The 18,781-nt window shown below is 38.7% G+C and overlaps 1 protein-coding gene across 1 annotated transcript; it reads left to right on the forward strand.

Moving 5' to 3' along the window:
- The first annotated feature begins 380 nt into the window (after window positions 1-380).
- On the forward strand, window positions 381-16,827 carry LOC139317626 (vomeronasal type-2 receptor 26-like). Its single transcript, XM_070944710.1, has 5 exons — window positions 381-467; window positions 11,021-11,137; window positions 12,832-12,916; window positions 15,751-15,837; window positions 15,929-16,827. Exons 1-5 carry the CDS (start codon window positions 381-383, stop codon window positions 16,825-16,827), a joined length of 1,275 nt encoding a protein of 424 aa, XP_070800811.1.
- The last annotated feature ends 1,954 nt before the right edge of the window (window positions 16,828-18,781 follow it).

Raw genomic sequence — 18,781 nt, forward strand, 5'->3', positions numbered from 1 at the left:
GCCCCGGTAATAGCAGGGCTTTGCCACCACTCCCCCTTTTCGAGCCGTCCAGAACTAGGATCAGCCACCTCCGCGTCCACCAGCCCCAACTGCTGTGGCTTCTCCTTGGGTCTAACCGCCGGCAACTCCGCCACTTCCTCCTGACCGTCCATTGCAGGGCCCGTCGTCATGTCTTCTGCTGCAACGTCGTCTATTCCCGGCAAACCGACTGTCGTGCCTTCCGCCATGCTCAACACGCTCCAGCCGCTCGTACCGGATAAAGGCGAACGCCGACTTTTCTGTCAAACCCCCCGTTCGTTGTTTCACCCAAAAGGAAACAATGACTCGAATACCAGTTTTTGTGTGCATGTAGTCTTTACTTCAATCAGGTCACAACGACAATGGTGGGTGACAATAGTGCGCTGTGCACAAAGTCGGCGTTGGGAGCGGCTGCCTCCCGACGCCTTTTAAACATTCGCGCCGTCAAAGTAAACGCCCTTCCGGGTTGGACGGCCATAGCGCATGCGCCACAGCCCCGCAGGAGTGGAGAGCATTAAAGTAACATCCCTATCCCGGCCGCAGGGGTGACCGGCCACCTGTGTGCCTAAAACTAACACCCCCCTTCACCACCGTGACTGTACAACGCCGCCCGCGACCCCCCCCCCCAGTTATGCCGCTGAATAGTGCACGAGCCCGGCTGCGGATCCAGGAATTGAGGTCAGGATCGCTGCCATTCGATGATGTGTCGAGGGCTCTCGACACTTTTATTGGGCCATATGTCTTCTCCTCAGTAGCAAAGACCAAAAAAATATCTGGTACAAAAATAATTCTAGTAAATCCAAATAAATTCCATCATAAGTCCAACACATGTTAGTAACCAATTACATGATGGTCTCCTTCTAGGAAATTCAATTGAGTATGATAACTGTGTAGAACAGTAGGTTCCATTGCCATAAGTCTGAGTCCATAGAGTTTTGCAATTCTTGATTGAGAAGCATATTGTGATTCTAAGTACCAGCTGATGAGATCTCTTGAAGAACACTAGCTGGAAGTTGCAGACAATTTGGAACCAAGTTATCTGAGGAACTGTCTCAACCCTATGGAGTTATTCCACCACAACCGTGCCAGCAGAAGAGATGTGGCTGCTGTTGTTGAAGGAATTCTGGCTGGCAGGATCCAGGAAAAGACCACTTTCTGCCATATCACTTGCCCTAATAGAACATCATGCCCGCAAAGGTGAAATTCACACCCATTCTTCTGGCCTTTTGAAAGATTGAACACTTGGCTCTTTCAGCTGGTCTGGGGTTCCAGTGAAGGAAGTGACATCTTCAAAGTGATTAATTGATTAGAGAGAATTCACCTACTCCCATTGCCCACTTCATTTTGGTTAATAGAATTTTAACTGAATTATAAATTGTCTGTATTTAATGTTTTATATGGCATTTGATTAAATGACTACAAACCTAGAAACTCTAGGTTTTCTCTCATTCAATCAAATACAATATAACACATTAAAACAGACCAATTTATAATTGGGAGAGCAAATTTATAATATAGACTAATTTATAATTAGGCCTAAGGCCTCAGAGAATCTAATGAGAGTGGGAAAAGGGTTCTCTCAGGGTTGGGAAAGCCAGGGCATGTGGGCTTAAACCTGTACTAGCTTCCAACAGCCTCCACCATCCAGGAGGCAACCTACACTCCACTTAATGACCCACACATTCATTTTATGTATGTTGGGAGTGAGCAGAGATGGGGGAGGGTGTTAGGTGACATTTTCACCTAATAACTGCCATGACTTGTGACCATAATAGACAAGCTCCATTATAGTTGTATCTTGAGGACTACCTGTAGTTGAAATGGAATGGACTGTAATGGAGAGTAGAGAATGGAGAGTAGAATACTATGTTTCCCCGAAAATAAGACCCTGTATTATATTTTTTTGAACCCTAAAATAAGTGCTTGGCCTTATTGCCATGTGCTCAAAAGCCCAATTGGGCTTATTATCAGGGGTTGTCTTATTTTGGGGAAAACAGGGTAGTTTAGTGTAGTGCAATGGGAGAACAGAACAGAACAGGAAAAGAAATATCAATGCCTATACTTTGCTGCAAGTTTTTAATGATTTTATTTTTGTCTTGTGGCTCATGGTTTCCTCCTCTAGAGGCTATGCATGTTTTGAAAATGTTCACATATGTGACTGTCTCACTATCATCATGGAATTAACCAGTTTGTCTTTTGCAAATCCTTTGGGACTCTGGAAAAAGGAGGAACTGATTTTGAAGGATGATATTTATTGTCCCAATTCCAACCCCGAGCTGGAAGCCCTAAAACTCTGTGGATTTGATAGTATGTTCCGCTCTCTAGTTTTGACTGAAAATCATCTAAAGGAGAGAAGTCAGTCTGATCTACTTCAAAGATCTTGTGGCAGACAGATGCCTTTGTACACAGAAAGTGTCACAAGTAAATGCCTTATTCTCCATTATGTAAATAGTACATGAACAGGGTATCAGGGGTTAACTTATTCTTCACTTCTTAATGTATTCATACTTCACCACTCCCATATCTAGCTCCACCCATTGTATATATAAGGAGCTGCATACATCCCTTCTTCGCTTCTATCTGTGAATATTCAGTGAATATAGAATGCCTTATGTAAATAAAGAGAGATATATTTGAACTCTTAATTCTCAAATTATTTATTGAGTCTGATCCTGAAAATATCGCAACAATCTGGTAGCAGAGGATGGTTGAATTGACTCAATAAAAACTTAAATATGTCTAAAAGAGATAGGCCCAACACCAGGGCATACAGCAAAGAAATGGAAACGGATAAAGAAATAATCGATGAGTCCACGAACGCAATTTCGAGAGAATCTGAAGAATACACCACAGAAGACAAAGAAATAATAAATGAAAATGATGACCAAGAGGAAAACGAAATAGAAAACAACGAACTCAGGTCAGAGATACTAAAACTTTTAAAAAGCCAAAAGAGCGATGAAAGCCTCATCGCGAACCTCCAAGATATACTAAAAAACAACGGAGCAGCGAGAGAGAAGCACATCGCTACTGAAAAGCCAAAAGATTCAAAAATAGTGAGTGATATACTTACAGACAAAAACGCAGTGAAGAAGAAAAACAACGATCCCGTGCAAAATTTCGAATGGCAGCCATCTTGGTTTCAACAGACCTCCAAGGTGAGCGAAGCAGAGCCAATCAGAAAGCTTGATTCAAAATTTCTGGCGCGAAAGGCATTACTCGATAAAGAAAGTGAAAAAGAAAAAGTACAGTCAGGTCCATAAATATTGGGACATCGACACAATTCTAACATCTTTGGCTCTATACACCACCACAATGGAGTTGGAATGAAACAAACACAATGTGCGTTAACTGCAGACTGTCAGCTTTAATTTGAGGGTATGTACATCCAACTCAGGTGAACGGTGTACGACTTACAGCAGTTTGCATATGTGCCTCCCACTTGTTAAGGGACCAAAAGTAATGAGACAGAATAATAATCATAAATCAAACTTTCCCTTCTTAATACTTGGTTGCAAATCCTTTGCAGTCAATCACAGCCTGAAGTCTGGAACACATAGACATCACCAGACGCTGGGTTTCATCCCTGGTGATGCTCTGCCAGGCCTCTACTGCAACTGTCTTCAGTTCCTGCTTGTTCTTGTGGCATTTTCCCTTCAGTTTTGTCTTCAGCAAGTGAAATGCATGCTCAATGGGATTCAGGTCAGGTGATTGACTTGGCCATTGCATAACATTCCACTTCTGTCCCTTCAAAAACTCCTTTGGTTGCTTTTGCAGTATGCTTTGGGTCATTGTCCATCTGCACTGTGAAGCGCCATCCAATGAGTTCTGCAGCATTTGGCTGAATGTGAGCAGATAATATTGCCCAAAACACTTCAGAATTCATCCTGCTGCTTTTGTCAGCAGTCACATCATCAATAAATACAAGAGAACCAGTTCCATTGGCAGCCATACATGCCCACGCCATGACACTACCACCACCATGCTTCACTGATGAGGTGGTATGCTTAGAATCATGAGCAGTTCCTTTCCTTCTCCATACTCTTCTCTTCCCATCACTCTGGTACAAGTTGATCTTGGTCTCATCTGTCCATAGGATCTTGTTCCAGAACTGTGAAGGCTTTGTTAGATGTTGTTTGGCAAACTCTAATCTGGCCTTCCTGTTTTTGAGGCTCACCAATGGTTTACATCTTGTGGTGAACCCTCTGTATTCACTCTGGTGAAGTCTTCTCTTGACTGTTGACTTTGACACACGTACAACTACCTCCTGGAGAGTGTTCTTGATCTGGCCAACTGTTGTGAAGGGTGTTTTCTTCACCAGGGAAAGAATTCTTCGGTCATCCACCACACTTGTTTTCCATGGTCTCCCAGGTCTTTTGGTGTTGCTGAGCTCACCGGTGCATTACTTCTTTTTGAGAATGTTTCAAACAGTTGTTTTGGCCACGCCTAATGTTCTTGCTATCTCTCTGATGGGTTTGTTTTGTTTCTTCAGCCTAATGATGGCTTGCTTCACTGATAGTGACAGCTCTTTGGATCTCATCTTGAGAGTTGACAGCAACAGATTCCAAATGCAAATAGCACACTTGAAATTAACTCTGGGCCTTTTATCTGCACATTGTAATTGGGGTAATGAGGGAAGATCACACACCTGGCCATGGAACAGCTGAGAAGCCAATTGTCCCATTACTTTTGGTCCCTTAACAAGTGGGAGGCACATATACAAACTGCTGTAAGTCCTACACCGTTCACCTGAGTTGGATGTACAAACCCTCAAATTAAAGCTGACAGTCTGCAGTTAACGCACATTGTGTTTGTTTCATTCCAACTCCATTGTGGTGGTGTATAGAGCCAAAGATGTTAGAATTGTGTTGATGTCCCAATATTTATGGACCTGACTGTATATACCTCAGAAGAATCAGAATCAGAGAACGAAGAAGATTCAACAGACATGCAAATAAAGTCAGCAATGAAAACGCTTTTTGCTGCATTTGGACCGAAACTGAAGATTACTAAAAAATCAGCCAAAAAACAAGCAAGCAAGCCAACGCCTCAAAATCTACCCGCTCCTATCCAGACGACGAGAGCACCGACACCTGAACCCAGAGAGCCTTGCAGATACCACCCCACGCCGCAGACCGATCCAAGGACCAGCGCTTTCAACAGAAGAAAACGAGCACCCGCTACCACCAGGACTCCCAAGATCGAGCCGGAGACCGATTCATCGGAAGAAGAACAAAGCGAACGAGCCGCAGCGACGAGAACCTCTCACGACGACTCCATGAACGAAATGAGCAACGCGCATGCGCAAGACTACGCGGACGGCCCAGGAAGACATGAGACGCGGAGAGAATCATGCAGACTCGTTGCGAGCATTCCCACGCCGTTTTGTAACTTCCAGCATTTACGAGACCACGGACTATCCCCGGTTGTAAGTAATGGACCCAACAATGTTGGAAATTTACCCAGTGACTTCCCAAAGCTGAGAATAGATGGCATTAATTTGCAAGAATGGTATCAGCAGCTCCAGGTTGTCTTTATGAAAGAAAACTTACTGTTTTTTATCACTAATCCCCCAAAAAGACCTTGGACTCTAAAGTTAGATTGCTTACACCATAGAGCATTTTTCTTATTAATTTCCAGTGTATCTCCTGCAATGTATCACAGCATTAAGCAAAATCTGACTGTCTCAGAAATTATTCAATGCATGTTCAATTTGTTTCACAGTGATAGTGTAGCTACTACCACAAGAATGTCTAAAGATTTCTTCTCTTCTAGGATAAAACCAGGGGTTACCATAAGTGAACATTTAATATCCTTAAACAAAATTAGAGCAGAACTGCATTTAAGGGGGGAGGTGATTTCAGATCAAACGATGAAAAGTGTTATCATCAACTCACTTGACCCATCATGGGATAATTATATGTCACATTTAGACACAATCAATCTAGGATACTTATCCATAGAAAGTCTATCCAATAAGTTAATAGCTGAAGACAATTCAAGGAGGAGTCGCTCTAACAACCACATAGAACACAAACTATATAGAAAGGTAGCATTTCAAGAAAGATATCATGAAACATTTAGATGCCACAATTGTGGGTCCAAAGAACATAATAGGAGGGATTGCCCTAAAATTCCAAAAGAAAGACATAGATCAGAATATAGAAATAAGTACAACAACAGACAGTCTTCCATTGATAGACATAGGTATAGAAGTCCACCCAATTATAAAGAACATAGAGGGGGCAGAGATAATTCAAAGGATAGAAAATCTGGTTCACTGAATGGACTAAACAAACAAGACAACACTAACATACAACAACCAGAGAACAATAATTGGCTTATTGATTCTGGAGCAACTAATCACACTACAAATAATAGAAATATATTGTCTTCATTTGTAGAGGATAAATTTGTAATAAAAGTAGCTAACCAAGAAAAAGTCCAAGTAATAGGTAGAGGGAATGTAACCTTACCTGGCCTAGGAAAAATAGAGGGGGTATTACTAATACCTGAAATACCTCATAACATACTTAGTGCCATAAAACTAAGCAGAGATTCTGATATTAACATTGTGTTCTCAAAGGGAAAAGCAACATTAGAGAAAAATAGAATAGATATAGGTACAGTAATAATCAAAGGAGGCCTACCTTATTTAATAACAAAGGAGAAATGGTTACACAACATTGATTCAAATATGGAAGATAGCATTGAAATAGATAATGGAAACAATAGTAACAGTGACAATGATGAATGTAAAGTAACTCATAATCACAAAGATACACATAATGAAAAAAAACCTAAAATAGGTAAGCCAATTCACGATGAATGTGCTCATGTTTTACATAGGAAGTTAGGACATGCCAGTTTTCCTGTAGTACAAAAGATGACTGAACACGCAGAAGGTGTTAAAATAAAAAATTGTGAAAACTATTTGGAATGCTCAGTATGTAAGTCTACAAAGCTTAAAACTAGTCCCAGACCTAGAAAATCAACAAGGTCAACCAACAAAATTTTTGATTTGGTACACATGGACCTAGTTGGCCCACTAACACCATCAATTACTTATAAAAAACGTTACTTTCTAACCATTGTGGATGATTATAGTCGTTATGGATTTGTTTACACATTAAAACATAAAGATGAAACCTTTCAGAAATTTAAAGAGTTTTACAAACGTATAGAAACACAGCACAATATTAAAATAAAGCAAATCATGACAGATAGGGGATGTGAATTCATGTCTAAGGAATTCTCCCAATGGCTAAAGGACAAAGGAATGTTACATTACACATCTAGCCCATTTTCCGCATTCCAGAACGGAGTGGTAGAGAGAAAGAACTCAACATTACAAACCATGATTAGATGCACATTAGAAGATGCTGGCTTAGGCAAACAATTCTGGTCAGAAGCCCTACAATATTCCAATTACACACAAAATAGAACTTGGTCCAGCATTGTAAATAAGACACCATATGAAGTAATGTATAATAGGAAACCAAAATTAGCACACATGCACATATTTGGAGTCACTGCAGACGTACACATACCCAAACAATTGAGGCGAAAAGGAGAAAACGTATCCAGAAGACTTAGATTTATGGGATACGAGACAGGTACAAAAGGATACAGATTCATCGATAATAATAACAAATTTATAGTTTCCAGAACGGCTGTGTTCCATGAACAGGCCAACTGGTCTAAAATACATCTTAATGAAATATTCCCAAACACCAACACAGATACCAAAATCCAAGGAAGAAGGACTATAGAAGAACACAGTAACAACATGCATAGAAACAAAACCAAAACATGGACAAACAGTCAACACAAAATAAAGACAGATTCATTAACGAAAAAGGAAGCAAGGTATTTACATGACAATGATAGTAAGCCTGAAAAAGCAATCAGAAGTACCAGAAATCAAATGCCAAACAAATACAAGGATTATGTAATGCATATGGATGGAGAATCAACAACACCTAGTACATATGAGGAAGTGTTAAAACTTCCTCCTAAAGAAAAGGAAAAATGGGAATCAGCAATGACTAAAGAGATGGATAGTTTACGAGGGCTAAATGTATTTACACCTGCAATTGCACCAAAGGACAAAACCATCATTGGCACTAGGTGGATATATAAAATTAAAAATTTAGAGGGAGGCAATACCCTATACAAAGCTAGATTAGTTGCACAAGGTTATGCACAGAAATATCCCGAGGATTATACAGACACATACTCTCCCACAGTAAGAACTGAGAGTGTCAAAACAGCTCTAGTTATAGCATCAGCACTCAATCTCGATGTGTTCCAATATGACATACAGACTGCGTATTTACACGCAAAATTAGATAAGGAAATATATGTAAGAGCACCTCACAGTCAATACACAAACAAAAATGAGACTTGGTTATTAAACAAAAGTTTATACGGGTTGAAACAATCTGGTAAACGATGGTATGATTGTTTAGTAAAAGTACTTAAAACTATGGATTTCAGTGCCACTACTGCTGATAACTGTTTCTTTGTAAAAAAGGATGATGATTCCATAGAATTTGTATTAATCTATGTGGATGATATTTTGTACATAGGTAAACATAAAGAGAGGAGAGAAACATTTGTAACAAAACTAAATGAACATTTCTCACTGAAATCTTTGGGCAAAGTAAATAAGTATCTTGGTGTTCAAATCAGTAAAACCAGAAGGGGATTCAAACTTTCCCAAAGAGATAAGATCATAGAGCTCTTGAATAAATGTAATTTAAGTGATGCTAAGCCCTGTGACACTCCCATGCAAACTGATTTTCTAAAGAATGCAGACGAATCATCCCCTGAATTCAAAGATAATACATTTTATAGGTCAATTATAGGTTCCCTTCTTTACATTTCCAATTGGACTAGACCTGATATTGCCTTGCCTCTCAACTTATTGTCCAGACATGTCAGCAAACCAACACTATACCATTGGGAAGCTGTCAAAAGAATATTAAGATATTTAAAGAATAGTTTAGACTTTTGTTTGTTATTGGAACCTAATAATGTCAAGGAGCCCATCCTCACATGTTACGCCGATGCGGATTGGGCTGGCGATACTTCATGTAGAAAAAGTACATCTGGTTATATATTCCTCCTTAACGGTTGTCCAGTTTACTGGTACACTGGCAAACAAGATTTAGTAGCCACTTCAACAACAGAGGCAGAATATGTTTGTCTATCTAAAGCAGCAAATAACCTTGTATGGTTTAATGATTTACTTTCTGACATTTGGAAAAAACCCACTTTGCCATTTATCATGCATGAAGATAACAAAGCTGCTATCGAAATATCTAGATCTGATGCTATTGGACAAAGGTCCAGACATATAGATATAAAATTTAAACATGTGAGACAGTTATCTCAGGATGGATTTATCAAAGCAGTTCATTGCGAAACATCAGAGCAAATAGCTGACATATTAACAAAGCCTTTGCCGTCTAAGCAACATAAATACTTGACTTCTAAATTATATGTTTTATATTGTTCTGAATCTGAATGTAATTGGTGTAGTATATCGAATCGGCATTTAGAGGGGGATTTGTCACAAGTAAATGCCTTATTCTCCATTATGTAAATAGTACATGAACAGGGTATCAGGGGTTAACTTATTCTTCACTTCTTAATGTATTCATACTTCACCACTCCCATATCTAGCTCCACCCATTGTATATATAAGGAGCTGCATACATCCCTTCTTCGCTTCTATCTGTGAATATTCAGTGAATATAGAATGCCTTATGTAAATAAAGAGAGATATATTTGAACTCTTAATTCTCAAATTATTTATTGAGTCTGATCCTGAAAATATCGCAACAGAAAGAAGACACTCATGGAAGATCTTAGCATTCATGGAGTTACTATTAATAGTATTGTCTGAAGTGGTGTGCAAGGTTCCTAGTCCTCACTGTGACTTTGATGAACCTCTTCCTATTCGGCACACTTATCATCAGCTTGGGGACATTAATATTGCTGGCATTATTTCTGCATTCTTTACATTTTCAAATCCCATTGATTTCAGTCAACATCCTTTTCACGGATTTCAAGATGGAGTTGTGTATGTACATCATCAATTTATTGTCATGCTCTGGATATTGCAGTCAAACCATAGACAGGATGCTTCCTCTACTGAATTTTTTTTAAAAATAGGATACCTAGGTGTATTTTATATGGTTATATTTTACTTTACTTTCCATGTAAAGTGAAAAAGAGACCAATTCTCCCCTTATAAGAAATCACATCTAAATATCTATATCTATATATCTATCTATATCTATCTGTATCTATCTATCTATCTATCTATCTATATCTATCTGCCTGCCTGCCTGCCTGCCTGCCTGCCTGCCTGCCTGCCTGCCTGCCTGCCTGCCTGCCTGCCTACCTACCTACCTACCTACCTACCTATCTATCTATCTATCTATCTATCTATCTATCTATCTATCTATCTATCTATCTATTGTATATTTTAATTTATGAAGATGCAACTACAACAAGAAAGGGGCAATTCAGCTATTTCCTTTTCAATACAAACCATTAAACATTGTGATTGGATACTGGACATTTATCACATTTGCTTCCAGTTTCAGCCTACAGTATGTTTATTTTAAAAATAATCCTACATATATACATACATGTATGTATGTATGTATGTATTAGTATTATGCTTTGCATTTTGCAAGTTGAATAGTGAGGATATAACACTAAAACACATTCCACAAAATGTGTCGTACTGAAGGGTTGGAAGTACCATAATTTGAAGCAGACATTTCCTCATCCATTTTTGTCTTTATTTATTTACAGAGTAGTTTTTCAGAATTACCAGCATATCCTGGCCTTAGTTTTTACTCTAAAAGAGATCAATGAAAATCCTCAGATCCTACCCAATGTCACACTGGGCTTCCAAATCTTTAATAGCAATTTTAGTCCAAGCTTGACTTACTTTGCCTCAATGCTTCTGCCTTTCACTCAGGGAAAATTCATCCCTAACTACAAGTGTGGGATCACAAATACTTTGGCTGCAGTCATTGGGGCACCTGACATCTCTCTTCACATGGCAGCTATATTGTGCATCTACAAATTTCCTCAGGTAAAGATGAGCTGAAGATATACCTAATTACTTTGTCGTACCTTCCCAGATGTCTGTACTTTCTCTTTCTAAAAAGGAGAGACCTTTCAGATTCCTAGCTATTTTTATTTATTTATTTGCTTGCTAGGATCAGCGTAGCAGCATGAATAATTGTACTCTGAACAGATGGTGGAAATGTGTTTGAATATGAGTAGCTCTGGTTGGTAGTTAAGTTGTTGGTTTGAGTTCCATGTTTGGCAATTTGGTTGCAAACATTTCTTCGCCATTCGAGGAGACATCCTCAGTCAGTGGTGGGTTGCTATCGGTTTGCCCCAGTTTGGGCAAATCAGTAGCAGCGGCACTGGGAGGCTCCATCGACCCACCCGGACGTCATCAAATACAATCTGCACATGCGTAGAAGCTTCTGCAAATGTGCAGAAGTGGCACACACATGCGCAGAAAGGAGCACGCATGCAAGCGAACCGGTAGCAAAGGTGAGTGAAACCCACCCCTGATCATCCGTGCATTTTGAATTGTACACGTCTCTCAGAACACAGGTCTTTAAATACCTTTCTATGAGATGCAAATTAGTCCAAATGTTGTTTGTTCAGATATTTCTGAGTCATGCTCTGATTTCGGACTGTTTGATTGGCTGGCTGTTGTTGCTGGGCTGTAGTTAAATACTGTCTGTGTGATGCAGATTAGGATTAAAGTTGTTATCTGGGTGCTTCTGAGTCATGGTCTCGTTTTGGCTTGTTTGAATGGCTGGCTGTTGTTATTTAGACATGGTCCGATTTCTTGTGAGGCAATTTTGTGCTGTGTAGAGGGGTGCCTGTTTGTTTTAAATGCTTCAGGATTGTGGTTGATCTTTTGTTCTCAGCAATTGGTAGACGGGGTCAATGTCAATGTGTCTGTTTATTGACTTATTGGTAGAAAATCAGGCTTCAAAGTATTATCTTTCTCTCCTTGATTTCACCTGGGTTACAACTCTTAGAGGTCCCGGTTAGATCAAATTTGTGACTTTCTGAATCTTTGTGGACTGACATGAGGGATAGTGGGTCATGTCTTTTGAGAGCATGGTAGAGATATCATGATGGAGATATTTGGCACAGAAGAAGATACCCCAATTTCAAACACAATTAAATTTCAAATTTGAATAATTCATAATGAGACTATTTCCACAAAAAGGTATTTATGGATACCCTAAGAATGACATTTTAGGGTTTTTTAAATCAATTTTATTAATTTTCTATTAGTTACATTACTTAGTGCTTAATAAACATTGTGTTGTCTGGATATTTAATTTGCTTAACAATACAAATGCCATTCTTACTCTCCATCCCTTTTTCCCAACCATTGTTAAAATAAATTCCAAGGTTGATAATATTCTGTGTCTTCTTTCTATTTGATTTTCAATGTAACTCTGTCCACTACTGCACAGTCTAATATCGTCTTAATTATCTTTTCATCTTGAGGTGTTTCTTCATCTTTCCAATATTGTGCGAAAATAATCCTCACTGCTGTTAAAACATGTAATACTAAATCCATACTTCTCTTATCACGTTTTTAGTTTTTTGGGTTTTTTTGGGTTGATATACAACTAGTTGCACAGTGTTTTACTCTATAAAAACAAGTATTAAAATATTCAAATGAGTGTATAGGATTTCAGAGGCTCACATAGACCTTTGCATTTACATATGTTTTTCTTTCTGTAGTTGACTTATGGTCCTGCTCCAGTCATGGATAAAGAGACTCAAGCAGTTTTCTTCCAACATATGTTTCCAGATGAATCCCACCAACGTAAGGGCCTCCTGCAGTTATTATTGTATTTTAGATGGATCTGGATTGGAATTCTTGTAGTAAAGGATGAGAAAGGAGAGAAATTTGTCCAGGAGGTGTTCCCCACATTTTCTGAGCATGGCATCTGCGTTGAATTCATAGCAGAATTACCAAATGTAGCTTTTTACAGTGACTTTATTGATACTATGGAGGAAGGATTACATATATACCATGTTCTCATGAACAGCACAGCCAATGTGATAATCTTATATGGTAAAATTCAGTCCTTATCACTTCTGAGAACTTTCCTCCAGTTTTCAGAAGTGGAGGATATCCCAAGGAAGAAAAAGATTTGGCTTATAACTGCTCAGTCAGATTACACTTCAGTTGCTGTTCATAAATCTTTGGATATCCATTTCCTACATGGTGTTTTATCCTTTGCAGTTCACACAAAGGAGGTCCAAGACTTCCAGGAATTTCTTCAAAACCTAAATCCAAACAACAATAATTAAGATCACTTTCAGAAAGATTTCTGGGAACAGGCATTCAATTGCTTCTTTTTGAATTCAAAAATTGAGACATCTGAGAAGAAATGTACTGGATGGGAGAGGCTTGAGACCCTTCCTACATCTGTGTTTGAAACACGCATGAGTGGACAGAGTTACAATATTTACAATGCAGTCTATGCTGTTGCACATGCTTTGCAATCACTCACTCTATTCAAATCTAGAGAAACGACAATAGAGAAAGAAGGAAGAAAACAATTTCACAATCAAGTGTTGTGGCAGGTTAGTTGTAAGTAGAGTAGTGCAAAAACCATTAGATGTGTAGCTGGAACATCTACCCATAAACTCTACCATAGAATATTTTTAGGGATATTGATATTCGGTCTAAAATGAGAAGTAACAATGGATTAACTAATCAAAATAGTGATATGCTGATATTTTAATTATAAATGGCATTGTACAAAATTTTAACTAACATGCCTTAGAATATGCTTCTCTCCATGAAATTAACTGCCTGCCAAACCCAAAATCAAGAACAACACATAATGGTTCTTCTAAGCTGATTTCATATTGTTTTACAACTATAGATAAAATCTTGCCAATTTGAGCACTCTACTATCATATGACTCCAGTAAGTGAAATGATTCTGAGCCCGTCTAGGTCAATATAACTTAACAAAATAAGGGAACTTGGAAGTCTTCTAGTCCAACTCTCTTTATCACTTCAGACAAAGGGTTGTCCAATCTCTTCTTAAAAACTTCCAGTGTTGGAGCATTCACAACTTCTGATTAATTGTTGTAACTGTCAGGAAATTTCCCCTTAGTTCTAGGTTGCTTCTCTCCTTGATAATTTTCCATCCATTACTTCTTGTCCTCTCTTCAGGTGCTTTGGAGAATTGGTTGACTCCCTCTTCTTTATGGCAACCCCTTAGATATTGGAACACTTCTTGGTATGCCTTATGATCATGTTTCTCTCTTTTTTTAATGTAAGATTATATATCTGAATATATAAGACAAGAATAAGAAAAAAATAATGTAACTGGAACAGTATGTCTTCCTATATGAATGTGTGGCATCTATACATAAATAGGCGCACTTATTCCTTTTCATTCAAATTTTCGTTATCTTGTTGCAATGTAACTGTAATAATTCAGATCAAACTTTAGCATAGCTGTAGCAAATATAAGAAGTAAATATAAGAAGTAAGACTGGTATTAAACATTTGTAGCCTTATGCATCCTATTATTCCTTATATTTTTATCGGAACTCATCTAGTTTAAGTAGCTTTCACTATTAAATTACAAAGCATATTTTTTGCTCTTATTTTGCAATTCTGTGCTAATTTTATTTCAGTAATCGGATATTTTACATCTATTGATATCTTGTAATGATTGTTATTTGTTTGCTATTGGCTTAAAACTAAAAAAAAATTGAAGAGCCCATCCATATATATGTTTTGAACGTATGTTTTGAATTATTTTTGTCTCCCTCTATCCTGTTCTCTCTTTGTCGCTCTCTGTGTATTTCTGTATTTCAGGTTCATTCCTTTCTGAGAAATGTCAGATTCAACAATAATGTTGGTGAAATGATTTCCTTTGATAGAAATAGAGAATTCATTGATGGTTATGATATTATCAACTGGATCACATTCCCAAACCAGTCTTTTCTTAGGGTGAAAGTTGGAGTGGTAGATCCCACAGCTCCAGCACACAAATTCTTCAATATTTTGGTAGATTCCATTATTTGGCCTGTAGGCTTTAATCAGGTTAGCTGTTTCAATCTAAACTGATCTGCTTTCATTTTTGCAAAAGAAAAAAGTTCCTTCATTGATAAAAATCCCAGAGCATCAACACTGCATAAAGTTAGTACTACGTAGAAATATCCAGTTGAAGCAAAACATTATCTGTAAGAATGTTTATTTTTCTAATAGTTGGTATAGAATAATATACCCTTCATTTTGGCCCTAGGTCAACTATGCACTATGGTTTTCATGGTTTAGAAATAAAACCTGAAATTCAGTGTACTACATTTCATAAGTCTGTTGACTTCAAATTTAAGAATCTGAGAAAACCATCTTTAACTAACCAGCTAAGAAATAACATTTGGGGAGTGGTAATGATGGTTATGAAAGGCCATAGATACCAATAAAGGTAGATATTAAGTGAATTGTTTCAGACAAATTACATCTCAAAATAATGTCATCATCACACTACTTCTCCTTATCAATCCATGATTACACATTAACAGTATCTCTCCAAACACTTCCTTTCTCCTTTATATCTTCAAATATTCTTCTTCATTCATTGATAGGCATTACCTCTATCTTTGTGTAATGATCCTTGTGAGACAGGACACAGTAAGTCCAAGAAAGAAGTGGAATCATTTTGCTGCTATGATTGCCGTCTGTGTCCAGAGGGCAACATATCAAAGGAGAAGGGTAAGAAATTTCGAAATATAATGGGACTAAACCATGAAAGTACAACACTGTCTATAATCATTGATATCAATTCCACTCTGTTCTTTTTCAGACAAGGATGACTGCTCTCCATGTCCCGAAGATCAATATCCAAATCTTGGGAAAAATATCTGCATTCCAAAGCTGATCACTTTTTTGTCCTATGAAGAACCCTTAGGGATCAGTCTAACCGTTCTTTCTCTTTGCTTTTCTTTGATGACAATTTTGGCAATAATAACCATCATGAAACATAAAGACACTGCTATCGTTAAAGCCAACAACCGGAATCTCACCTACACTCTCTTAGTCTTCCTCCTCTTCTCTTTCCTTTGTGTGTTTCTATTTGTTGGGAGGCCCGATACGATTGTATGTGTCCTTCGACAACCAGCTTTTGGGCTGATCTTTTCTGTAGCAGTTTCTTGTGTATTGGCCAAAACTTTTGTTGTGGTTCTAGCATTCATGGTCACCAAACCTGGTTCCAAATTGAGGAAATGGGTCGGGGGCAGAATGATCAGTTTCATTCTTCTATCCTGCTCCCTTGTTCAAATATCTTTTTGTGCTGCATGGCTAATAATGTCCCCACCATATCCAGATTTTGATACACAGTCGATGTCTGAAGAAGTCATCATGGAGTGCAAAGAAGACTCGGCCATGTTCTACTGTGTTTTGGGCTTTATGGGTTTTCTTGCTCTGCTTAGCTTCTCTGCTGCTTTTCTAGCTAGGAAGTTACCTGACAGTTTCAATGAAGCCAAATTCATCACCTTCAGCATGTTGGTCTTCTGCAGTGTTTGGTTGTGTTTTATTCCAACCTATCTAAGCACTAGGGGAAAATATACATTGGCTGTGGAGATCTTTTCCATGGTCTCCTCCAGTGCTGGCTTATTGGTGTGCATCTTTTTCCCCAAGTGTTTTATCATTGTGATGAGACCTGAACTGAACAATGAACATCAGCTCATGAAAAGGAAATTTTAACAAATCTCTCTGTTTGCCTGACATCATTTATATATACATATTGGAGATATTATCCACTTATACATTGAAGCCAGAAAGCAGTTAGACTGGCGTTCTATGATTGCTGCCCCTGATATTTGGATAGTATGAAACTCTTTTTCCTTTTGGAAGTGAGTTATTTATTTATTTATTTATTTATTATATTTCTATACCGCCTTTCTCCCGTAGGACTCAAGGCGGTGTACAGTCAAGAAAAATATAGACACACAAACATCATAAAATTGCTAATTAAAATTATTACTTAGTTTGGTCAATTAAATAAAACCCAGAATTAGATAACATTTAAAAAATCATTCACATGTTCGTATGTTTAGCCCCGCCTGTTGGAACATCAGGGTCTTGAGGGCACGGCGGAAAGCACGGAGATCAGGGATATTCCGTATCTCTGGGGGCAGTTCATTCCAAAGGGTTGGAGCCCCCACAGAGAAGGCCCTCCCCCTGGGAGTCGCCAGTCGACATAATTTGACTGACGGTACCCTGAGTAGTCCCTCCCTGTGAGAACAAACTGGTCGGTGGGAGGCTATTGGTGGCAAAAGACGGTCTCGTAGGTACCCAGGTCCTAAGCCATGGAGCGCTTTAAAGGTGATAACTAACACCTTGAATCGCACCCGGAAGACCACCGGGTTATAAATGGAGACCATAAAAATGTGCAGATAAATAAATAATAGGACAAATTGACATATTTCAGTATGTGATTGGCAATTCTGACTAAATATGTAGATTAAATATGAATTATATATTTATCTTTACTGGTCATCCTAATTTATATGCAGACAAGAATGTGTAACAAGAAGTTGGGGTTAAAATACAAATGAGCCTTTCTTTTAAATAGAGAAATGTTATTGAGACACTGGGAATTCTCTAGTACACATCATTTATTTATTTATTTATTTATTTATTTATTTATTTATTTATTTATTTATTTATTTATTTATTTGTCATATTTCTATGCTGCCCACTCTCCAAGGACTCTGGGCAGTTTACACCAAAGACAGGATACTAAATAGCATATTGTCCCCAACAATCTGGGTCCTCATTTTACCCACCTCGGAAGGATGGAAGGCTGAGTCAACCTTGAGCCGGTGAGATTTGATCTTCTGATCTTCTGAACTAGCAGTCAGTTGAAGTAGCTGCAGTACTGCACTCTAACCACTGCGCCACCTCGGCTCATTTTCATCATGTGTAGTGGTCCCTTACAAAACATGGAGTAAGAAAGATTTAACAGCTCTTTCCATTTGCCTGATATCCTTTATATGTAACTGTTCCCCACTTGGACATTTAACTCAGAGAGCAATGTACAGCTAGATTGGTATATTATGTTCCTCTGGCTCCTGAGGTTTTAGATATATCAGAACATTTTTCCTTTGAGAAAATGGAGACCAAAAAATGTATAAATGAACTAATGTTCCTCCCTCTGTCAAGGACCTAGGACCGTGTTGGCGAACTTATGGCACGTGTGCCGGAAGTGGCACGCAGAGCCATTTTTCCGGGCACATGAGCCGTCGCCAAGTTCACTTGAAACTGCACATGCGCACGCAATTCAGGGGACCCAGCTAGTCTTCGGAGCTCTCTTGCGCATGCACGCGTGTTTGTGCATGCACACGAGATGACTGGTGCACAGTGTGCACATGCACAGAAAGGTTTGCACATGCACACATGGAGAGATTGTGCATGCAGTGCACGCTAGTGTGCATGTGTGAAAGCTGCACGCATATGCAGATGGTGCAGTTGCGTGTGCAGCACATGAGGAGGAGCCACACATTACTGCAGATGGCATGTGAGCGCATGCAATGCATGCAGCACGTTCCTGTTTGGCACTCGGTAAGTAAAAGGTTCGCTACCACTGACCTGGGAGTACTCATTTCAAAAGATCTAAGCCCCAGAACTTGCTGTAACAGCATTGCCAAAAAGGCAT

This window comes from Pituophis catenifer, unplaced genomic scaffold (genome assembly GCF_029215685.1).
Source record: "Pituophis catenifer annectens isolate HBS135680 unplaced genomic scaffold, rPitCat1.0.hap2 SCAF_5, whole genome shotgun sequence".
Classification (NCBI taxonomy): Eukaryota; Metazoa; Chordata; class Lepidosauria; order Squamata; family Colubridae; genus Pituophis; species Pituophis catenifer.

Excerpts from the sequence above, each read along its gene's own strand:
- LOC139317626 (XM_070944710.1), top strand. The coding sequence starts at position 381 with ATGGTGGGTGACAATAGTGCGCTGTGCACAAAGTCGGCGTTGGGAGCG. Across the intron at positions 11,138-12,831 it reads GCATCTACAAATTTCCTCAG|TTGACTTATGGTCCTGCTCC; the intron begins GTAAAGATGAGC and ends TTCTTTCTGTAG. Across the intron at positions 12,917-15,750 it reads TCCAGATGAATCCCACCAAC|GACACAGTAAGTCCAAGAAA; the intron begins GTAAGGGCCTCC and ends CTTGTGAGACAG.